Genomic DNA, 25,274 nt, shown 5'->3' on the forward strand with positions numbered 1-25,274 from the left:
AAAATTATATTAAGGCTCGTATCAATTATTTTGCTCGAAATAATAAATATTTATTATAAAACCATTGCAGGCGATCGCATAATAGTGCGCTGTGACCTCGAGGCTCTAATTCAGGACAAGGAGAGCGCGACGGCAGCAGAGAGCAAGCAGAGCGGCAGCAGAGGAGCAGCAAGAACAACAACAAGCACAGCAACAACAACAACAACAACAACCACAACCACAACGACAAAGAAAACAACAACAAATGCACACAAAACTTATGGCTATGTGATGGAAGACGGAGACGAGAGCAACGAGGAGGACAACGAGGATGAGGAGGAGGGACAGGAGCAAGAGGAGGAGGAACCAGAGGAAACCGAAGAGGATGATGCACAGAATATGCTAGAAACGGAAGCGGAAACGGATGCGGAGGCGAATGCGGAAATGCCAACGGAAACGGGCAGTAACGAAAGCACTAACGACTACAAGCGTCAGAGGCCACGAAATCGTCAGCGATCCACAAAGCGCAATGCAATATTGCCCATATTGCCGCAAACATTGCAACAACAGCAGCAACAGTTGCTGCTGGGCTATCATTGCCGGGGTGAGGGTCTGTCCGGCCGTACGACGCGCTGGAGCGCCCTTCCCGCCCCCTCGTGTCGCGGCAAGTGGCTTCGTCTGACAATCGGGCCGCCCAAGAAATGCAACCATGCGCAGTTCTCATTCGTCTAAGGCAACAATTCAATGTCTTATCATCTATTTTTTTTTTTAAATATTGACAAGTCAATATATAGTATGAATATGAGTATGTGTAGGGTATACGCCTAGTCTGTGTAGCGAGTTCACACAGAGAAAGTTCCCCAACAAATTGAAGACAATTTGAAGAGCGCTCACTCATTCAAATCATATCCTAGCATCATATCGAAACGAACTACAGCACCTTCCAAAATTCCCCAACACACGCATAAAGATAGAGACAGAGAGAGAGAGAGAGAGAGAGAGAGAGAGAGAAAGAGAGAGAGAATAAAAAGAAAGAGAAAGAAAGAAACGAGGGACCGCAAATAACAATAATAACATCAAATTTATACGAATTACTGCTGCTACTTCGTTATAAATTTAGTATGTGGCGCCAACGAGACGCACAAGCACTCAATCAAAGTGCTGCCAATCTCAAGCGAGCTGGCAAAAAGCAAACACATGTAGTCTAGGCGCCAAAGAGACGCACAAGCTGTTTATTTTACATAAAAAATAAAAATTTTATTCAATTCAAAAATAATTTATACAGTATCAAGTGTAATTTATTTATTTTGCTTTAAAATTTGCAACACCAAAATTATTTTTATACTTTTTTTTGGCTTTTTATTTTGGAACAACGTTTTTTCTATTTTTTAGTGTCGCCAGCGAGACGCACAAGCATTATTTTCGAAATTAGACTCTTTTTATTAAATTAAAATTTAAAATTAAAAAAAATCCTTTTTTATAATTCAAATATAATTTATATAGCATTAATTGTTATTTACTCTTCTGATTTAAAACTCGCAACTCAAAAATTATATTTAAGCTTTTGTTAATTTCGAAGCAAAGTTTTTATTATTTCTTTTAATATAGACTTATTTGTTCAAAAACAATAATAAAATTCACTTAAAAAAAAAATATATAAAAAATGGAATGAAATAAAAATTTTAATATTGAAATGAAAACATTAAACATAAAACAATTATTATTTATTTTAAAATAATTTATATACTATCAATTACAATTTATTATGCTTAGTTAAACCTTTCCACATAATACATTTTTTTTAATAGGACTCTTATATAAATTGTATTTATTTAATACTAATTTGAGCCTTATTTAAATAAATAAATTATTTGATCAATAAAAAAAAAAATAATATTCAATTTTAAAAATATGTATGTATATTAAATAAAATAAACATGATTAAGGTGAAATTCAAATATTAATTTAAATAATTTTTTAAGCAATATAATTAGAATTGAAAAATGATTGTTACATCACAATTTTTATTATAAACTAAGTAAAATTTACGGTCCCTGAAAAACACCTACACACACATGCACAGAGGGAGACACACACACATACATACATACATATACTAAGTAGTATATAGTACAGTCAGAGAACTCGCTTATAAGTGTTTAAACATTAAGAAAGTTAATTAAGTGACAAAATGTTTTTTTTTTTCACCTCTCCATGCATAAACAATGGGCATTAAATGTAATTGTAGAGAAAATAAACGGTACAGTAATCACTCGCAATGTCAACTTTACCAATTAAGTGAGTTTTTACTGTACACAAAGTTGTAAATAGAATATAAATTATCCTAAAATCCAGAGAAGAAATGGAAAAATTCGAAAGAACTATAAAATGGCATATATAACTATAATAATAAAATAAAAATATAAACATAATAATTATAATACTTATATTAGCCCTCTATACATGCATATATACATAAATATATAATACCACTAGAGATTTTAGGCCCACACAATTACCAAGTCCTTAAACAAAAAATTAACACAGTTGAACCTCTTTATAATGAATGTCAGAAAGCTGAAGAATTCCACTATAGCTAAGTTCGACTATAAGAATTATATTGAAACCTCTGTTCTACAATTTCCCATCAAAAATTGCAAAAATAAAAGAGAACTAACGAAATAACTAACGTTCGATTGGATCCGTTAAAACCAAAAATGAACAAAAAAGAATCTTTAACTTCTTCAATTGATTGATGTACGATTGTGTGAATGCGAATCTTTCGGCTTAGCTATAAGAAACACATTATAATAATAATCATCCCAAAACATCTCTACATACATACATACATACATACTAATTACATTGTGTGTTCATCATAAATCATTAGTCATAATCATTAGTTCATAATTTTACTTACCTACAAACTATAGTCAAAGTTATCCTAAGCACACACACACACACACAGCTACACTAGACTACAGTTTATGGTAAAGGGTACAAAGGTATATAAACACGAATTTTTTCCTATAGCCGAAAAAAGACAGTCTTACTAAAGCTGTGACTAAACTTTTGAAAATTTGCATATTGTTTTTAATAATGTTAAGCTCAGATGCATTATTTTCAATGATATATTTTTTTAAATATTATTCTAAGTTCGGCTTTTAATATACTTTTATATTTTTAGAGATTACTTTTTTGATGTTATCTAATTTTATTTTTTCATATTATTTTGCACTTAATCCAAAACTGATTTGGTGAAATCACATTGAAATTTTAATAATTAAAATAATTTTAAAAAAAAGATTATGATTTCTTAATGTTTATTTGGTAGTTAATTATCTTATCATAATTATTACATCAATTTGGTTTTGTTCTATATTTCTAATGTCATTTTTAAAGTTACTTAAGATTTTTTTTTAATATATTTTCTCTATTTGCTGCTTATAAATGTAATCGACAGTTAGAAATTACATAGAATTAAAACAAATTAAAAAAAGACAAAAAAACATCACCATTAAATGATTATAAAATGTATAAAAAATAGAAAACATTTTCATAAATCATTTTAATTTTTTTAAGCCATTTCGTTAAAACAACATTGAATCAAAAAAGTTTGGTCAGAGCCTAAGACAGCAAATGAAAATGAACTTACACACAAACACACACACACACACACACACACACACACACACACAGAAGAAGAAGAAGAATATGAAGAAGAACAAGAAAATTTCCAAGTTGACAAACTGAAGAAAAGCGAAAAAGAACAAAAAATCAAATTCTTTGGGCAACTAAGAAACAAAAAAGTGAAGAAATATCAAGGCACATAGAAAAGAAGGAAAATTCGAATATTAATAATAATAAACAAAATTAATGATAATAATAACAAGAAAAACAAAAACTTATTATTAATGATGATAATTATAAAATGAAAATCGAGCATTCACAATAAAGAACAAGAATTTAATTTTAAAACAAAAAGAACGCAATGAGAATACTTGTTTATTTTTTTAATGGAATTCTAGCGACTTGTCGCGACCTGTTGCGACCTGTTGCGACTTGTTTGACGCTACAGTTTTGTTGTTGTTCGCTCAGCTGATTCGAGTTTACCGTTTGACCCAATTGGCCAAGCGCTGTGAGCCATTTAAGCCAGCTCTTTTAGCCAAATGCCGTCAACAGCCGCCGGTTTATAAATTTCTCTGCGCATGCGCAGCGACAACAACAACGAAAAAGAACTTGAGAGAGAAAGAGAGAAAAAGAGCAGCAACAGACGAACGCAGCAGAGCACAGTGGGCGGTATTGGTGAGAAAAGTGAATAAAAAATCAAGAAATGTTGCAGTTTCTTTCGAATATATTTTATTTCTAATACAATAATTATTGAGTTTAAATTTGAATTTCACATATCGCCAATGAAAACATTGGTTCGCCTATTACTCGAGAAAATTAGATATATTCATATATTTTTTACTGAAAATCCACTATTTAGGTTAAAAAGATTTCCAGTTATATATTTTTATTTAATGTGGTAAGCATTTTGAATCATTTTGAAATAATAACTAATCTTAAATTATTATTTTGAATAGAATATATCGAATATAATTTGTTTTTTGAGAATTTGTACAATTAAAATCGAAAATAAAAAATATTTTTAAATTTGTATAAATCATTTTTATAAATATAAATCAAAAATGATGTTATTTAATGAATTGATAAAAACCAACAGTTAATTTTTTATTGAATTGTATATAAATTTAGTTTAATTAAGTAATTTCAGTTATAATTTTAAATTTTTTATAATTTTATAATTATTTTAGTCAACTGTTCAAAGTTGACATTAAATATATAAATAAATAAAAACAAGTATTATGTTGAGCTTAACAAGAACTCTCTTAGAAATGTAACTGAATTCAACCAAAAATTCTATACTTTGCTCCACTGTGCAGTGTGTGGCTTAGATTCGGAGAGTCAGAGTCAAAGTCAAAGTCAGAGTCTAATTGATTAGTCTCAAAGTAAACGCAAGTCAAGTCAGACGTCGTGTCAGAGTGTTAAATTGAAATACCGTTAGCCACTCGTTATACCGAATCCGAATACTAAAAAATTGTATTAAAATAAGTTTCGGATTTGCATTTGGACCGTTTCTTTATTGTGATGCGGTGCGTACGCTTTTAACGTCGATCAACGATGATTCATCAAGTTGCCGGACAGTCACTCAGTCTGTCAATCAGTCAGTCAGTCAGTCAGTCAGTCAATTGTTGTTCTTATTATTGTTGAATGTAGTTGTTGTTGCCAAGAAGAAAGTTGTCTTGAAACATGTTAATTGTCTTTGGTGTGGCGACTTACCAGTCGAACAGTGGCATCAAAACTGTCGACTGCAACACATTTGATCAGTTTGGAGACTAATAAGTTTGAGTTAGATGTGTTGTCTACAATTTAAATAGGTGTATAAAGAGTTAGAACCTCATTATTTTATTGTTTATCAAAAATGAACAGCTGCTTTCTTGAGAAGAACTGGTAAATTAAAAGAATCTCAAGTCTATAGTGAATTAAACAGCTAAATTTAAGAACTGGGGGTTATTTAAAAATTCGGAGTAATTTCGGAGTAAGCCAGGAGTAACTCAGAATGTGCTTCAAACATTAAATATCATTTTAATTTTCGGAGTTAATTCGGAGTAAAGTCGGAGTGGTTTTTAATTTGAAGTTACACATAGTTAAAGTTAATTTATAGTTTCAAGTGACCGCCACAAAGTGCTTGCAGATTTTTCAGAGTTAAATAAAAATTCGGAGTAAATTCGGAGTGAGTCAGGAGTAATCCAGAATGTCAATTTCGCATTGAGGATCACTTAAGTTTTCGGAGTTGATTCGGAGTAATTTCGGAATATTTTCGGAGTCGAGATTAATATAATGAAATTCCATCTAATTCGTTTTTAAATGCAGACACATGTCACTATGACAAACCAACTGCCACTAACGATTCTCCTGGTGGTGGGCACCACATTAAATAGCCTTGAGGCGCTGCGTCGCAATTTCGATGGCCGCCAGACGAGCCTCAATACAAACACAAACATACCGCTGTGGAAGCAACGCGTAAGTGACGCCTTTTTATACACTAATTATCAGTAAATGCTGAAGAGTTGCCACTTTGCCACAGGCCTGTGAGAAGCCGCAGAAATACAAGATGAACTCGCATTACACGTGCGACGAGAAGGGAGACGTCAAGTGTCTGCCCGGCTGGCAAGGGGATCTCTGTCAGGTGCCGATGTGTCGTCGGGGCTGTGATCCGATGAATGGTAAGCCGACTACCCTTTTATAAAGAGTGTACTACCAAAGGAACCTACCATTCCAATCGATTAAATCGATTTTCATAAAAGATTTCCATGAAACTGAATTCACTATTTGGATTAGCATCACTAGTTTTCATACTGCTCTTTTCCAAAACTTGCAACTCACATAACTTTGCCAAAACTGAACTGATTTCCTTGTGAAATATCAATTTTATTTTGATTTCATCTCTAATTCCATTCTGCATCAAAATTAGTAAATGGTTATTTTTTGCCTTCACTGTCTATTTTTTCCTTGCTTTCGATCACTGTCCATATGGTCCATACTCTTCCTTAGACACTTTTATGGAACTTCAAGCCGTCATAACTTTGTCAAATCTTAACCGATTTCTTTGCGGAATGTCAATTTTATTTTCTTTTGACCTCTAATTTGATTCTACATCAAAATTAAAAAATGCTATGTTTTCTATCACTGTTAATTTTTTCTTGCATTCGATCACTGTCCATATTGTCCATACTTCCTCCGAGACACTTTTTCAAATCTTCAAGCCGTCATAACTTTGTCAAATCTTAACCAATTTCCTTGCGGCATGTCAATTTTTACTTCTATTGACCTCGAATTTGATTCTGTATCAAATTCTGAATCAATTTACAAACACTTAACTGACTTCCATACGGTATGTCAATTTTATTTCAATAATAATTATGATATTTCCCTTTCTATAGGCTACTGCCAGCGGCCGGGAGAATGTCGCTGTAGGATTGGCTATAGCGGTGAGCAATGCGACAAGTGTATTCCACTTCCTGGTTGTCAGCACGGCACTTGCAACAAACCCTTCGAATGCATCTGCAAACCTGGCTGGGATGGACTCTTCTGCACAGAACGTAAGTCCGAAAACCTAACGAGCAGCTGATTTTCTTATAAAACTCAAGGCCATATGTTTCATAAAATTTCTTCACAAATTCGCTGTGTTTATTGTCGACGAGGAGCATTCAAGCACAGCACAGCAAGTGCGCTGTTTCGAGTCGAGACGCTAAGCACAAATAATGTATGAGCAATTACGGAGACAATTATAAATGAATTTTATTAATTATTGTGTTATCTTACAATTAAATTAATCAAGGAATCAAACCGAAACAAATATAGGTTACGGTTTCGGTACGTCCCGAAATAACTATTTCGGTATAAGGTTCTATTTCTGTTTATTTCTTAAGCATCGAAATCGAATATTGGTCGAAAATAATTAAATTTTCTAAATGCACAAAATTTGAATGCAGATTGAATTTAGAGTCCAAATCATGATCAAAATGACATTCCGTTTGAAAATCTGTTCAGATTTGATCAAGTTATGACAGTTGGAAGTTTGTCAGACTGCGGACTTAGGCACTTTACAAGTCAAAATTCTTATGCAATTTTTCATGATTTTTTACAAAAAAATGAAAGGTCTCAGAATCAAGTTTAAACTATTATTTTATACTAATTACGATATAAGAAGTTGATTAAAACTGAAAACTTGAGATTTAAAATTTTGAATTTTCGAAATATCAAAGGGGGGACCCTTAGCATCAAAATCGAATATTGGTCGAAAATAATAAAATTTTCTAAATGAACAAAATTTGAATGCAGAATGAATTAAGAGTCCAAATCTTGACCAAAATGACATTCCGTTTGAAAATCTGTTCAGTTTTGATCAAGTTATGACAGTTGGAAGTTGGTCAGACTGCGGATTTAGCTACTTTACCACAACCATACCGGTACAAACGTCTGGTATTCGGTTCTTGACAGAGAATTTTCATTCGGATACGGTTTCAGTTCCGGTACTACAAATGAAACGGTTAGTTTCGGCTAACAGTTCCAGTGTTATTCTCTGAAATTAAAATTGCTAGTTAATTTATTCTCCTAATATTAAATTTATTTTATTAATTATTGTATTATATTATCCACAATTCCAGCGAGTTGTCGCAGTGGCTGCCACAGCACACGTGGCTACTGTGAGGCACCTGGCGAGTGTCGCTGTCGGATCGGTTGGGCGGGTCGCAGTTGCAGCGAGTGTGCCACAATGCCCGGCTGTCAGCATGGCACGTGCAACAAGCCGCTCGAGTGCAACTGCCAGCCTGGATACACGGGTCTGCTCTGTCAAACAGGTGAGTGCTCTGTGTTGTAGTTTTCGGAGTAAACTTTGAGTAGTGCTGGAGGGATATTTACTTTGAAATTACATTTAAAACACACATCCATCTTACTCATGGTGCCTGATTAGATTTTCGGAGTAAATTTGGAGCACATTCGATGTTAATTTTCGATTAAACTCGGAGTAGTATTACTCAACTGTTAAAATAATATTTTTAAAACCTTATACTTTATACTCAATAAACCTGGTTAGATTTTCGGAGTAGATTCAGAGCAGATTCTAAGTTTATACGTAGTAAATTCAGAGTAGTATGACTCAACTGGATTGTTCGCTCAACTGATGAGCACATTCGATGTAAATTTTAGATTAAATTCGGAGTAGTATTACTCAACTGTTAAAATAATATTTTTTAAACCCTTATACTGTTTACACAATAAACCTGGTTCGATTTTCGGAGTAGATTCAGAGCAGATTTTAAGTATATACTGAGTAAATTCAGAGTAGTACTACTCAACTGAGTTGCTCACTCAACTGATGAGCACATTCGATGTAAATTTTAGATTAAATTCGGAGTAGTATTACTCAACTGTTAAAATAATATTTTGTAAACCTTATACTTTATACTCAATAAACCTGGTTAGATTTTCGGAGTAGATTCAGAGCAGATTCTAAGTATATACGGAGTAAATACAGAGTAGTACGACTCAACTGGATTGTTCGCTCAACTGATCTTGTTAGATTTTTTAAGTAGATGCTAACTATTTTCGGAGTATTTTCGAAGTATTATTAGTTTTGCAGTTTCACTTTCTCCACTCATTCCTTTACTCAACTGAGCTGCTTAGATTTTCTTAGTAGATGAAGAGTATTTTCGGAGCAGATTTTAAGTATATTCGGAGTAATTTCGAAATGGTATTGGCTTTAATAGAACAACCTCATGCACAACATTTTACTCAGCTGACTCTCAAAACACTTCAAAGACTCTCTTTTTAAATCAAGTCATGTCCGAAAAAACTTTTTAGTTTCTAAAGAGACTTGTTCAAACAATTTAAAAACCCCTCGAAGCATGCTTAATTAGCATTAATTGAACACCTCTGTTAAATCAATCTCCACTTGCAGCTCTCTGTGCCTCCGACTGCAACAAGCAGCATGGCTATTGTCGCAAGCCAGGCGAGTGTCGGTAAGTTGTCTGTCTTCGGTCAACGCAAGAAATGTTGCATGAAGATTGCATTAATTGAAACTCCTTTAACTTATTTTCTAGTTGCAAGGTGGGCTGGACGGGACAACAGTGTGACAAGTGTTTTCCTTATCCCGGCTGCGTCAACGGCGACTGCGATGCGCCCTGGGAATGCAACTGTCATCCTGGCTGGGGTGGCATGCTCTGTGACGAGAGTGAGTTGAAGTTTGAGTCGACAATTGATGGAGCTGTCAAATATGGCAATCATTATAATCAACAATTGATCGCAATCACAATTATTTGTAATTGATTCTGTTTGAATCTGTCTGAACTATGAATGCGTTTCAAGCATTTAGAATCATTAGTATTTTTGGAGATAGCCCCAAGTATTTTCGGAGTAATTTCGGGGTGGTTCACATTTCAAAATTTCAACACATTTGGGTTTATAAACAGTTACGTGACCATCAACAAGAGCTTGCACAATATTTAAGGTTAATTTAAAATTCGGAGTACATTTGAAGTAAACGAAAAGTAACTCAGAACGCATTTACAGCTTTGAGAATAATTTTTATTTTCGGAGTTGATTCGGAGTAAATTCGGAGTAAGTCAAAATTAACTCAAAATGCATTTGAAGCATTGCGGGTCAAATATATTTTCGGAGTTGATTCGGAGTAAATTCGGAGTAGGTCAAAAGCAACTTAGAATGCGTTTCAAACATTGAGAATCATTTTAATTTTCGGAGTCAATGTGGAGTATTTTCGGAGTAAATTCGGAGTAGTGTTTTGTTTGAATCTACACCTCATTTCGCAGCAACACAAAATGTTAGCCAATTTGACAGCTCTGCCAGTTGATATACTTTATTCGATTTTAAAATATATATGTATAGAATGTACTTATTAATATACCCTTGCTTGCAGAGTTGAGCTACTGCAGCGATCATCCGGACACATGTGAGAACGATGGCAAGTGCATATCGCTGAGTAGCGAAGATGGCAGCTATCGCTGTCATTGTCGCCAGGGATATCTGGGCAAGAACTGTGAGATAAGCGATGACTTTCTGTTGACCTCTGTGGCGCCGCCACGAATAACGCCGCCACCGCCAGAGATGTCACAGCTGTCACAGCTGGGCACAAATGTGCCCAATGATGATGATGATGATGATGATGACAGCAGCAAAAACAATGCAAAGTTGCCGACGAATCAAGCAAATTATACGACAACAACAGCAATGAGAGCAACCACAGCAGCAACACCTACGACAACAGCAGCAACAGCAACAGCAACAACAGCGAGAACAACAACAACTCGTGCTGCTGGCAATGCGACTAATGAAGCGTTAAGCGATGTTGCAGCTGCTGATGAGGCGACAATATTAAGGCGTGCCACAGCAACAACAGCAACAACGTCAGCAACAGCAGCAACAGAAAGAGTAAAAGATGTTGTTGCAACAAGTGGCAACAATGTCACACAGTTCAATGCACAGCAGCAACTTAGCAAGCCTGTTCAGATTGAAGCAAACAACGTCAATGATAATGATAACGATGATGACGATGATGATGACGATGATGATGATGATGAAGATGATTACGAGGAAACAGATGGCGATGGGGAGGATTACGAGGACGAGGAGGATGACAACGATCAAATTATACCAAATATTATTTAATCAAATGGGCTGACAAATTGCCTCGACTTCATTTCCAATTCTTTTCATTTTTTTTTTCAAGTTATTTATTTATTTATTTTGCTTTAATTTTAAGCTACTAAATAAATTATTTATTCATTTTTTAATCGATTTTTTTATCATTGCATTTTGGGTGAGTTTATATTTTTTTTCCATTATGTTATCACCAAATTATACCAAATAATTTGCAATCAAACTGGCTGACAAAATATGTTTACTTTATTTGCATTTCTAAAAAGTTGTATTTATTTATTTGGCCTTAAATTAAGTTATTAATTCAGTTTCTTATTATAATTTGTTTTTATTGCATTTGGGGCAGATATATTTTAACTTTTTACCTCTTTTATTCATTTTATATTAAATATTTATTAATTTATTTTTTTAAATCCATATTGCTTTTACCTTTAAATATTTCCTATTATTTTTTGTACAGTAATAGACTGATAAATTGTCTTAAATTTAATTGCAATTCATCATTTATTTAGTTTTATTTGCAAGCTATTACAACAAATTATTTTAAGATTTTACATCTATAGTTTCCGACAAAATATGTAAAGTCCTCGAGCGATCTGTCCTCTTAAAATCTGTAAATAATTAGCTGTAAACGGAAATTTAAATAAAAACGAAACTCACTTAATTATTATATGGAGTTTATTTGTATCAGGTTTTAAACTAATCTTCGAATTTCGTTTAACAAATTTTCAAAAAAAAAAAAATACATTGTATATATATATAATATAAAAGATTTGCTTAAATGCTAATAGAAATGTGTGTCAATATCTGAGTTGCTTATAGAAAAAAAAAGTTAGATGGAGAAATAAAGTAAGAGAGAGAAGAGGAGAGATTGCACATTGTTACTTAAGATAAGAACAAAAATTGTTCAAATATAAAAATACATATATTGGAATGTGATGTATTGAAGGAGGCGAGGAAGGGAGGGAAGGGAAAATATTAATATGGCCTACGGGACGTGCCAGCAAAAAGAAGAAGAATTCCCCCTGATCTATATATAGGTATTATCTGGGCAGACTATATATATAAATATATAAGATGGTATATGCTTAGCTTAGAGAATGACAAAAAAAATGTAGCGGGAATTAATGTATAATGTATAATAATATTATAATAATAAACATATTCGAAATGTTGTTCGTTGTTGTTGTTGTTCTTAAAGTTGCTGTTGTTGTTGTTGCTTCTTCTTCTAGTTAAGCTCCCGCTTATCGCGTTGACTGATCTGCGCCATGGTTATATATTGTCTCACCAATCGGGAGATCTCGTGAGCCTGTTCCGTCTGGACGCGAATAACGCGCTGTTGCATCAGGTTGCCCACCTTCATGTCCAGAAACAGGGCTCCATCCTCCGAGCGCACCTGAAAAATGCATGTTGAAAGTTTTTAGAAAAAATATAATAATAATAATCCATGTACATTAAACTCTTTGTCCTGACTCACTCACTGACTTATCCTAGTAATATTATTAATTTAAAATTAAAATTACTACAAGATTACTGAGAATTTTGTTTTAATTAAAAAAATAAAAACAGAAAAATTAAATAATTTAAAAATAATTATATAAATAGTCTCTTATGATTTTACTTGTAATTAATTTGTATTGTTTATCACCTAATTTGGGGATTTTAGGGATTCAAATTAAAGTTACAATAGATTTAATTAAATTTTGAACATTATATGTGACTTTGTATAGTCTCGTATGATTTGAAAAAAAAATTCTGTGATGTCAATTAAAAGTTATAAAATAAAGAAATTCAACTTGATTGTGAGAATCCCAAATATTATATTTATGGATGGAGTTTGCTGGAACAGTTTACATTTATAAATTATACCTTGAAAACAAATAAATAGTAAATAAATCGTTCTAATCAATATAAATATATTGGAATGTTCAAAATTCATTTATTTTATAACAAAATTTAATTTCAAAATTACTATTTGACTCGCCTTTTTTAGCTGAGCAAGAAAATATACATTTTTATGGAGTCATAAATGCCTCCTTCTCCCTGTTACATACATTCAAACTAACTCATTACTTTTTACTTATTTTTTAAGTAACGTGTATAAAAATAAAAGAATAATTCATAAATAATATAAATATTTTTAACAAGAGAAATTGTGTAAATTTATGATTCTGTGCAAAACACTTTCTTAACTAACTGTAATACAACTTTAAAAAAAAATCTGTTAACGAGGTAAAAGTCCAGTGCCAAAAGTACTTACATGCCCCAAAATTTCTGACATTAAATTTTGTGACGAACGTTCTTTGTTAACTATCCAAATTCTAATTTTAATATTGTTACTATATTTTGTAGCTTACCTTGCGCGTAGAGATGACCTCCATGAAGCTCCAATGCTGCAGCGTCTCATGGGTATTTGGATCCAAGAATAGCACTCCGCGTCTATTCAAGGCCAGAATCAGATCGCGCCACATGGGACTATGGTTATTATCCTCGACATGGGGACCGGCGCCCTCCTCGGCCCAGATGCGTTTCACGGCAAAGAAACTGCTGCCAAAGAGCGGCCAGGTGGCAAGGACATTCAGAAATTGTGCCTTCACCTGACCGGGACTGAGATTGACCACCTGCGGCCAGGCGGATTGCACCAATCCCACCCACTGGGCGGGACGTATCTCGCGTATACCCAATGCCGGCTTGGGCAACAGGAATTTAATCTCCTTCATGGCTGGCACATGACTCAAATCCGCCGCACGATGCAGTAGTGCTGCAATCCGGGCCATGTCACGTACCATCTCCGGCATAGGTACTCCATTACCCGGTAATTCCAGCAGCAAGCCCTCCAGATAATCGGGTGCCACCTGATTGAAGAGTACCTCCACATAGAGCGGCATCGGAGCCGGTTCGCGTTTCAGTGCAAAATGCCAAACGGATCGACAGAATATCAAATAGAACGGTTGTCCCGATTTCAGCAATTCCGTCGTCACATCCAGTATATATTCATCGGCTGCCAGTGGCATTGTGAACGCATCTCCCTGCACAATACAATATAGCGAGAACTCCTGCTGTTCCGCCTCCGACTCCACGCCGAGTAGTGCACACAGCTCGGCAATGACATCGGCAACCACCGTGGAACAACGTGTGTTCACCACACGCTCTGCACCACCTGACAATTTCAATTGTGGATCAAATATATTAGTATACGATATCGATAGACATATATAGCTTTAAAAACACCTTGAAATATTGATGTATCGATAGCTATTTTTTAACGATAATATTTATATATAAAATATTTATTTATAGAAAATATATTCATGTCGATATATCGATGGATATAATATATTTAAGATAAAATTATATATCGGTAAAGAATTTTTGGGATATTTTTTATATAAATTAATAGAAATTCTTTGGCAATAGTATATTTATTAAGTTATTGATATCGATATATGTGTTAATAACTTTTCAGGCGATAATACTATATATGCAGTTATTTAATGAGAAATTATCGATTGAAATTTTTGGCGATAGTATATATTTATAACAATATTGAAATATCGATAGATTTAACAAAGAATTTAAAAAATGCATAAATCGACAGACAATCTATTTTTGGCGTTAAAAATATATAATAAAAATAATCGACAATTTCTGACGATAATATGTTTAGATCGATATATATGTTCTGATTATACCATTTTAATTAAAATATTGGTCAATATTGATGGATCGAAATATTGGAAAATATATTTTCGAAAGACATATCGGTATTATTATCGATAATATTATCGATATTATTATCGATATTATTATCGATATTATTATCGATAGTTTCGATATCGTTCGATATTGTTATCGATATTTTTCTCAAAAATTACTAGTGAAAATAATCTATGTAATTATTCATCTCAAAATTTTATCGATAGTGTATATTTTGATACTTTACCTGGCAACCGATAGATTTGTCGTCTTGCCGACCGTCCCGCCGATACAGCCGTCACCTCTTCCACACTCGGCACATTCTTTCTTCCGCCACAACGTGCCGTCTTCCGTAGATTCGTTAGACAAACGGCGGCGGTGCCATGGCACGAACGACGACGATCCGAGGCAGCCGATGTCAGATGCTCCATCAAATACGGACGCAGTGCATCCGAGCAGCCAAAGTAGGCGGCCAAAATGCTCAACAGTCGCCAGGCACGTTGCGAACTATCCGGACACGGTGAACGATTCGCTGTAGTCTGTTTCATCAGCTGACAGTAGACTTCATCCCGTAGCGCCAGATATTTGTGACAATGCTGCGAAGAAAGAAAAGTAGCAAACACTCAACAATATAAATAAATTTCAGAAAATTGTTAGAAAAACTTCTAATTCTAATTTCTAAAAAAGAACCTTTCAAACATTTTTTAAATATCCATTATAATATATCGAAAGAGGAAAACTTTAACAAAATATTACTCTCTTTTTAGAAAATCGATTAAGTTTTGCCATCATAGTTGGAAAAATGTATTACCATCAGATATATTTCTCTTAATTTTAGATAATATTTTTCATATAGGAGAAAAACTGTATTCTTCTTCAAAATGTGATGATTTGTCTTTTCAGTCATGGAAATATCAAGGAATGATGGAAAAGAAAGATTAATTAAAAAAAAAAGTAAGTATATGTGTTAAATTTAAATTTGGACTTGTATAGTTGCTAGAACCATAGTCTGAGAAACTTCGAACTCTCATAACTTTGGCAAAACTAAGCCGATTTTCAAGCGGAATGTCATTTTGATCATAGTTTAGCATCTTCATTCATTCTGCATTCCAATTTAATTAATTTTGTAAAAAAAATTATTTTCCTCTAAATCTTGGATTCGATGCTAAGGGTCCCCCCTTTGAAATTTTGAAAATTTAAAATTTTAAATCTCAAGTTTTCACTTTTAATCAACTCCTTATATCATAATTAGTATAAAACATCACTTTAAAACTGATTCTGAGACATTTTATTTTCTTGTAAAAAATCATGGGAAATTGAACAAAAATTTTGACTTGTAAAGTCGCTAGATCCATAGTCTGACCAACTTCGAACTCTCATAACTTTGGCAAAACTAAACCGATTTTCAAGCAGAATGTCATTTTGATCATTGTTTGGCATCTTTATTCATTCTGCATTCAAATTTAATTAATTTTGTAAAAAAAATTATTTTCCTCTTAATCTTGGGTTGGATGCTAAGGGTCCCCCCTTTGAAATTTTGAAAATTAAAAATTTAAAATCCCATGTTTTCACTTTTAATCAACTCAACTCAACTTATATCGTTATTAGAATAAAACAACACTTTAAGCTTGATCTTGAGACCTTTCATTTTCTTGTAAAAAATCATGGGAAATTGAACAAAAATTTTGACTTGTAAATTGGTTAGGTCAAAGTTCGGACTAACTTCAAGCTTTCATAACTCTGTAAAAACTGAACAGATTTTCTAACGTGTCATTTTCATTATAATTTGGCCTCTAAATTTCTTCGGCATTTCAAACATTAGAAATATATTTTTATTTTTAAGTAAAAAAAAAAAAAACTTACCATTAGCACGGTGTAAACGCACTTGACCTCGGTGAGCTCGGGATCGAGAGGTATATCCCCGCAATAGCGTAAAATGCAATCGAAGCATTCGAGCGCCAGAGGTGCCAGATCATTGGGCAGTCGGAGCAGTGGCAACCTGATGGCATGACCTTGCCACTTGACGAGCTCCGCATACGAGCGATTTGCAGCCGACGATTGATGTCGTTCGTGATGACGATCAGCATCGCGTAATTGACTAAAAAAAAATAATAAAAAAAATTATAATTTAATAATTATATTCAGAATTGACCAATATAATTAAATTAAATATAAAATAATAATAAACAATTTATAAAAATAAGAAAACACTTTCTGAAGTCTTTTATACATTCATATGATTTTTTTTCGTATAAATATTATTTAAAATTCATTTCAGTTCATATTTTGAATTAAATATTAATTTGAATTTTTTACTTCATAATATAATTTGTACTTTTATTTGCAGTATTATAATTTTTTTGCCCACTGCATTTAGACGTGTAATAATAAATAAATTTATTTATTAATTAAATAAATTATAAAAATAAAACAATAATAATAATTCAGGTAAAAAAAGGACTTACTCATTGCGGAAATGTTGCATGGCGAACTGAAGCAGGGAATACTTGGTGACTGAGGGGGGAGTGCCTCCATTGCTCTCGTCCTGCATGTAATTGCTGCCGTCAAGATCGTGATGTTGCTGTTGCTGTTGGTGTTGCTGCTGCAACTGTTGGCCATTGGTGAGGGAATTTGGCTGTTGGCCAGCATTTGATTTGCGTGCCGAGTGCAAATAACTTTGCTGTTTCATATAACGTTGTTGTTCCAACAATTGTTGCTCCTCTGCCGCATCCTCCAGCTGATGTTGCTGCTGTTGATGTTGGTGTTGCTGGTGTTGCAGTTGCTGCTGCTGCTGCTGTTGATGATGATGCAGCTCCACCAACTGCTGCTCAGCCGCATCGTTGCCATTGGAATGGCCGTGTTCATTGCGTTGTTGGCCATGTTGAGTTTGACGCGACTCCAAACGCTCCAGAGGCACATTCAATGTCTGGGCGGCAGCTCGAGCTCCCGAGGACAGTGTCGAGGCCTTCGATTGGGACTACACAAATAGAGAAAAGAGTGAAAATCAGGCATTATAAATTTAGAAATTAAATTCAAATTGTAGGATAATAACTTGATGATTTAAATCATTAAATAAGTAACAGTAGAAAAAATGATATATGAATTCAATTTCATATTTTATAATAATTAATTCACGCAAATTGTTATTTTAAAATTTCTCTAATTCTAAAAAAAAAACTTGTGTAAATTTATTATAAATTTAATTTCATTTGCAGTCAATTTATATAATAATTAAACCAGATAATCATAACATAAAATCAAGGATTAAAACCTTATTACTAAAATACAAATTGTAAAATAATAATAACTTGATTGTATTTTATCAATAAATAAATCAGAAACTATGAATGATAAAATTTATATTTTTTTTTTAAAAGCCATATTTTATAATATTTAAAAGAGAAGATAGAGAAAATCAGTGATGATAATTAAATATCAAAACAATAAATATCAAAATATTAAATAATTTTAGCTTAATTTGTAAAATATTAGTAGCTTGGTGCCTTTCATCAATAAACAAAAAAAAAAGAATACATTTCATTGAATTTAATAATACATTTCAATAAATTGAAAATACATTTCATTTACTAAAAAAAAAGTATTAATATTTTTATTTTTTTAGAAGTTAATTTTCAATATATTTTCCTTTACATTTAATTTGAAATTTTCTAATATTTATATAAATATTTAGCCATTTGCGTAAAAACATGGTATTCCTGAAATTTTTGGAATTCTTTTACATTGCTGGAATATTTGGAATTCATCCAATTTTTATATGATAATCATTTAATATCGTACAATATATCGTAAAAATATATTTTATACCAATTTCATTATTCAGAAATAATGCATAAATATATCGAAGATTGAATATGTTTTGATTTTTTCATACTCATATTTGTGATAGCTAAAGGAAACAGTTAAAGAGCGTGTAAATATTGACAGATGAATGCAATTTGTTAATTGGCCATGTCAATGGCATGTGAAAGTTGCCTGGGTGACTATTTTTGGCCAATATCAAAAACAAAACCAAAGTCAAGACCACGTTAACCAGTTGCCAATTGCCAGACGTGAAGACAACCGGTTTCAATGGGACGAACCTATCACAATCTGTATTTAGTATTCAAACTGCATTCAAAAAAACCAATAATAATACATAAAATTTATAAATAAAATTTATAAAATGAAATAATAATAATAGAAATGTCAATATATCTATTAGATGAGAATGAATGAACTAAAAGCTTCTACAACTTACAAATTAGTGCATACTTCTAGGCGCTTGAATTTCTTAAAATCTTAAAACGGTCATAAATATGGTTATATTCATACGATCTTGATGCAATTAAGTAGTATAATATATAATAAATAAAAGAAGACATTGTATGCAGCAAAAAGAACCTATTAAAAACATTATACATACAAATATTTAATTCAAAATAAAGAATATATGTAAGTATTTTATAGTTTCAGAAATGTCTCCTTTTTCTGTTATATTCTGTTATAACCTTATGTTTTTTTAAGTAAAGGGTGCTAAAGATTATTATAATATTAACAAATGCATTTGTAGATAAAATATACCAAAACATAGTATATATATTACGATAACTACAAATCATTTAAAAGATTGCTTAAATGCACATGTGCACCAATAAAATATTAATTAAAATTGCCAAGCATTTTTGTTCAGTGCATTTATTGACTGCACGCTGGCTGCGTTTTTGGCAACGAAAGTGTTTTTTGCGGCGATTCGAAATATTAATTTTGATTTTTAATTTTCTTTTTTTTTCACTTTTATTGCAATTTGAAATATGCTTTCCATTTGTTTTCAGTTGTTTAACTCGCTTTTTTATTACTATCCGCCCACTCAATGCACTTCTCCTTCTTTCTCTCTCTCACTCTCTTTCTCTGTCTGTTGCTGTTGCTTGCTCACTTTCCCACTTCCCCCTTGTTCAACACTCTCTTATTATACTTTGGACTGCACCCACAGCTAAATAAAAATTTTGTATTGCAATTTTGCAGACACTCAAGCGAAGAGGTGAGTAAAAGTTGTTGTTGTTGTTGTAGTTATTGCACATCTTGTTGTTGTTTATGTTTATGAAAGCGGAAATCTTTCACCAATCAATCAAGTCAAAAACTACATACGATTTTATTTATGCCAAAAATGGCACTTGCAATTTGCACTCAACATTAATATTAACATTAGCATTTGCATTTGCATTAACATTATCATTAACATCAGGTGCGATAAGCAAACACGCCACCTGGCGACGCAACAAGGCATAACACATGATGAATAAAAAAAAAACACGTTCAGAGCTGTGAAAGTTGCCACAAATTAGATTATGGCATAGTTAACGCGATTATCGCATAGACAGCATGCCAAGTGACCATGGAGGACAGTTGTAGGCTGGCACAGCAGTCAAGTGACCATGGAGGACAGTTGTAGGCTGGCACAGCAGTCAAGTGACCATGGAGGACAGTTGTAGGCTGGCACAGCATTCAAGTGACCATGGAGGACACTTGTAGGCTGGCACAGCAGTCAAGTGACCATGGAGGACGCGTTAAACTTAATAGAAACAATAAATCAAATAGCTAGATGAGAATTGGTAGTAGTCAAGTGACCATGGAGGACGTAAACCAAATAATCTCAGCGAATTAAACAGTCAAGTAACCATGGAGGACGTGCTCTGTTAATAATTACAGTAGTTTAATACGAAATCTTTAAAAATTAAGCCATATACAAAAGGATTTTAAAGTCAAGTGACCATAGAGGACTGTTTTAAGCACACTAAAGAAGCAAGTGACCATGGTGGGGACGTTGAACTAAATAGAAACAATAAATATAATAGTTTAAAAGAATTAAAAGGCATTAAGTGACCATGGAGGACGTACACATAATAATGTAACCAGTAAGTAACCATGGAGGACATGCAGTCGTTGTAATTAAAGAAGTTAAATAAGAAAAGTGCGAGAATTAAAGCAAATCTAAAAGACAAGTGACCATGGAGGAGAGAGGAACACACTGAAAAATTCAAATAATCTGTTGGCATATTTACTCCATAAAAGAGGCGTGTAGGCGCATACAGTTAGTTATGAAAGAAAGCTCACTCAACTGACCATGGAGGATCAACCTACAGCTGCATTTTGTCTATACTTATGGCATACAGAAGTTGACAGCTTTCGTGGGTTTTTATCTGTGCTTCAAATTAGCCGAAAGGCAAAAGCCGATACAACGAGAAAAGACCATGAAACAAACATGAGCTGCTGACTGTTGGATACCCTGTAAACGCACGATTTAAGCTCAAAAAATTTAAAATAAGTTAAGAAAAAATTAAAAAAATAAAAAATAATAAGATAACGCACTCGCAGGTCGAGTTTTCCGAAACGCCGTTTAATGCTTCGTTGAATTCAACTTAGCTATGTTGAGCCAAAATTTCAAGGTCACACTTCTAACGGTTTGACCTGTATAATGCTTCAGTCAGGACAAAGAGTTCGATTAAGTTTAAGCATTTATTAACAAATTTGTGTCTTAATCTTATGCATAAATCTTCTTCCCTTTAAAAGATAAATTTATTTAAAATTTGTAGTATGTAAGAATTATGGGCCAAGTAGACTTAGTGGCTCTAAAGGTGTTTATACGCACAGACAGACAGAAAGTCTCAAAAACTTATCAGCCTGTTTTTCCTGGACTAAAAAGCATTCGCATGTGATACGAGATAAATTGTAAATGAATTCCATGAAGATCGAATGCAACTAATCAAATGTTTAGATGTCTGGCAATGAATCCATTTTTAAATTTAGAACGCAACTGAAGAGAAGAACCGGGCACGTAACTGGGTCACTTGACTTGTTTTGGCCAAGAATCTGGAGCTAGAAATGGATCTGTATTTGTATCTGTAGCTGTAGCTGTAGCTGTAGCTCTACTTGTATCTGTATCTGTAAGTATGTCTGGATTTGAGATGAAGTGAAGAGGCGGCTTTGCTCCAGTTGCTGGCAATGCGAATTCAATGAGGAAAACATTAAACTTTAATTTGAAATATAATTTGTGGCGAGTCCGTATCCAAAAACAAATCCGAATATGTTTAAATTTTCGAGGCAACTTTCTTTTTCAGCTTTTGTTTATACGCTTTTAAATACACAACTCTTTTTTTTTTATTTTTCCTTTCTTACGCGAGTTAATTAAAAATTCCAAATTAATGTACAAGCTGAGAGTCCGAAACAAATGCAGCTGTGGCAGCTCAAAAAAAAAAGCAGACGATACATTTCAAGATACACTTAAAGATACAATTTACAATTTACAGCTGCAACTTTCAACGCAAAGCAAAATAGAACAGAGAACAGCAAAGTGGAGAAAGAAGAGAGTATAAGCTACCGACAATAATAATAATAAAAAAAAAAAACAAACGCACGAAATGTAATTAAATTATTGAAATCAAATTACAGTTAAATTACAATTCTTCAGCTTTAATGGTCAAATGGTAAAATGGTAAAAAGCAGTCATAATATCCATAAGTTCACATTGTATTCTTCTTTTATCTCTCTCTCTCTCTCTCTCTCTTTCTGTGTATCTCATTTCGGTCACACTTGGAAACACATGAGATGATCCCATTTGATGTCTAATTTACGACTTCATTTTAAAACACAGTCATGAATCGAAAAAAGAAACAGAAAATAATATCTTCTAAGAATTGCAAAGGAGCACGCACTAAAGAAAGATCATTAGAGATGACTGAAAATTCTCAGCTGTAGATCAATTAGAGATCTAGATTAAATTTAAAGATCATATAGGATCACTATAAAGCCTCAACTGTAGATCTTTTAGAGATCTATGAAGATAAAATTGAAGTGATCGTGAAGTTTAGCACAATATAAATTTCTATTGTGAGGATCATGTCTGATCAGAAAGTATTTGATTCTTAACTCAATAACTGTAGATCAATTAGAGATCTAGATTAAGTTTAATCATAAAAGATCACTGTGAAGTCCCAACTGTAGATCTTTTTGAGATCTATCAAGATAAAATTAAAGTAATCGTGAATTAAAACACAGTTTCTATTTGGAGGATCATGTCTTATCTGAAAGTCAATGATCCTTAACTCAAAAAATGTTATTGATATCTTATATTGTTCTCATATCAAAGATTCAAATGATCAAATAGATCATTTCAATGAGACAGTAAAAGCGAAGTGAAGTTCTTTTCTGTTGAGGATCAATTATTAATACAAATAATCATATATTAATTTTTGCAAAACTTTAGAGCAATCACAGATCTTTCTAGAAGAGGATCAAGTGATCGACAAAATTACATGCAATACAAATTTTCACAATTTTATAGAAAAAACAGATTTTAACAGAGGAGATACAAAAAATTCCAGCAATCATTAAAAGTTGACATTAAAATGATCGCGAATATTAAATAAATAAAATATATTTGGCATAGAGGAATATATTTTGTTTAAGCAAAGGAATATTTATTTTAAGAAAGATCAACTGATCTCATAAATATTTTCCAAGCATGTTTATAAGACTCAAGTGTAGATCAAAGAAAAAACTTTCAAGATCGCAACTTTATGCAATGAGGATTATACAACTTAAGCGCATTACTAAAACCCACTGGGATCACCGAGGGCAGTTTTTATAGTTTGAAAGTGGGCAACACTTTGACAAGTTAAATCATTTGCTCTACTTAATTGCATACAACAAATAAAAATTATTTCTATTAAAAAGAGCAAAAAGCTTAAAACCTTTAAGACCTCATGATGATGACGATGATGATGATGATGATTTTGTAGTTGTAGTTGTTGTTTTGGCTTTGAACTAGTTGTTGTTGTTGTATAATCAACAACTATGATTGTTAGTTTACAAAAAATAAAAAGAGATGAATATGATGTAAGCGACTTTTGCAGTTACCTTTAGAGGTTCAGTTGGGTCTGTCCGTCTGTCCGTCCGTCTGTCCGTCTGTCTTTTTGTCTGTGTCTTTTGTCTGGGTCTGTCGATGCTAATAATGCGATTATGTGTTGATTAACTTTACCGTTAAACGCAACACTCGCATGCAACTGTAAAGAGAGCTCTCGAGTCTCGTCTTCATCTTCAGCTTAATCTTTCCTCTTTCATTTTCCCTCTTCCCTCTATAAATTTGCTTAACAAATTTTGCATATTAACATCTTAATTCGCATAATTCGCCATTAGTAATTTATAATTATTTTATATGAGAAGACGCTGCCAACTTTTTGGTTAGCTCAGTTCATTGTGAAACTCGACCAAATCATAACACACCCAGGTTATGAGCTTAAAAATCATAGTTTACTTCCCATATCTACCCCTCAATTCGAATTGGAACATTAGACTAACAAGTATATAATTAATATTGATTGTAACAATTATTATTATTTCTAAAAATGTATTCTGTTGATTGCTTTTATTTTTATATATAATTAATACATATATATATATATATAAATACAACTTTTTCAATAAACAAATAAAAAACATTTTTTGAGTTAAATAAATTTATAAATTGATTGACCAAAGAATAAAAAAAAACCCCAAAAAATTAATCCTTTTTTTATATATTTCTTGACAAAAATGTAAAAATAACTCTTGCAATTTATTTGATTAAAAAAAAATTATAAGGAAAAATTTAAATTTTAATTTCTATTTAAAAATCATAGAATAAAAATGTAATTTATTATTTTTAATAAAAAAAAAAATTTGTTCTATCAAAAAATAGCAAGAATAAATATATTTTAGAATTTTTAAAACTTTTTGTTTGCATTAGTATTGTATTGTGTTGTAAAATAAGAACTACATTTTTTATATTTTTATGATTATAATTAATAATATGAGATATACCATGATTTTTCAATAAATAAAAATTGGAATATAATTATTAATTTTTTTATAATTGTGCTTATTTAGCTAAAAAAAAAAGAAATTAAAATTTAATTTTGAGCTAACAGTTGAAAATTAAAGCTAGAATATTATATTTAAGATATTTCCCATTCATCTAAATAATTTGTTGTCAGATTTAAATTAAATGTCTGTTTCAGTTCTGTGTTCTTTTGTTGCTGTCATTGCCCAGGCACTACATTATTCCTTTTTTTTTTAATTTTTAATGCATTTTTGGAACTATTTTTATGTCAGATAATTTTTTTTTTGGTTTGAATAAATTGTCTGTTTCAGTTCTGTGTTGTGTTCTTTTGTTGCTGTAATTGCCCAGGCACTGAATTATTATTTGTTTTTATTTTAAATGAATTTAGCGTTATATTTTTACCTCATTGGAATTCATTGTCTCGAAACGTGCCAAAATCTCCTTGACGGATATTTTGGACTCAGTCGGTTCCTCGAGGATCGTT

At 32.5% G+C, this 25,274-nt stretch overlaps 3 protein-coding genes across 3 annotated transcripts in view; 2 read left to right on the forward strand and 1 right to left on the reverse strand.

Annotated features, from left to right (window-relative positions):
• The window catches only part of LOC117786886, a 133,186-nt gene extending 132,230 nt beyond the window's left edge, over window positions 1-956 (forward strand). The window contains exon 5 of the mRNA XM_034625308.1: window positions 71-956. Coding sequence (XP_034481199.1) covers window positions 71-711 — 641 coding nt within the window. The 3' untranslated portion in view covers window positions 712-956. The remainder of the gene's footprint in view (window positions 1-70) is intronic.
• A 4,101-nt stretch (window positions 957-5,057) lies between these two features.
• Window positions 5,058-11,250, forward strand: LOC117792914 (neurogenic locus protein delta). The gene is made up of 8 exons (XM_034633237.1): window positions 5,058-5,135; window positions 5,917-6,066; window positions 6,131-6,269; window positions 6,987-7,145; window positions 8,214-8,405; window positions 9,506-9,566; window positions 9,648-9,778; window positions 10,481-11,250. Exons 2-8 carry the CDS (start codon window positions 5,929-5,931, stop codon window positions 11,227-11,229), a joined length of 1,569 nt encoding a protein of 522 aa, XP_034489128.1. The 5' UTR covers window positions 5,058-5,135; window positions 5,917-5,928; the 3' UTR covers window positions 11,230-11,250.
• A 630-nt stretch (window positions 11,251-11,880) lies between these two features.
• LOC117789525 (unconventional myosin-XV) overlaps window positions 11,881-25,274 on the reverse strand; it is a 50,935-nt gene continuing 37,541 nt past the window's right edge. The window contains exons 10-14 of the mRNA XM_034628560.1: window positions 17,382-17,893; window positions 16,780-17,014; window positions 15,164-15,512; window positions 13,578-14,380; window positions 11,881-12,616 (exon numbers count right to left, since the gene is read on the reverse strand). Coding sequence (XP_034484451.1) covers window positions 12,449-12,616; window positions 13,578-14,380; window positions 15,164-15,512; window positions 16,780-17,014; window positions 17,382-17,893 — 2,067 coding nt within the window. The 3' untranslated portion in view covers window positions 11,881-12,448. The remainder of the gene's footprint in view (window positions 12,617-13,577; window positions 14,381-15,163; window positions 15,513-16,779; window positions 17,015-17,381; window positions 17,894-25,274) is intronic.

This window comes from Drosophila innubila, chromosome X (assembly GCF_004354385.1).
Source record: "Drosophila innubila isolate TH190305 chromosome X, UK_Dinn_1.0, whole genome shotgun sequence".
NCBI lineage: Eukaryota > Metazoa > Arthropoda > Insecta > Diptera > Drosophilidae > Drosophila > Drosophila innubila.

Bases quoted from the DNA above. Each gene is read 5' to 3' on its own strand.
- LOC117792914 (XM_034633237.1), top strand. From the start codon at position 5,929: ATGACAAACCAACTGCCACTAACGATTCTCCTGGTGGTGGGCACCACA. The intron at 7,146-8,213 runs GTAAGTCCGAAA...CCACAATTCCAG, and splicing joins TGGACTCTTCTGCACAGAAC to CGAGTTGTCGCAGTGGCTGC. The intron at 9,567-9,647 runs GTAAGTTGTCTG...CTTATTTTCTAG, and splicing joins CGCAAGCCAGGCGAGTGTCG to TTGCAAGGTGGGCTGGACGG.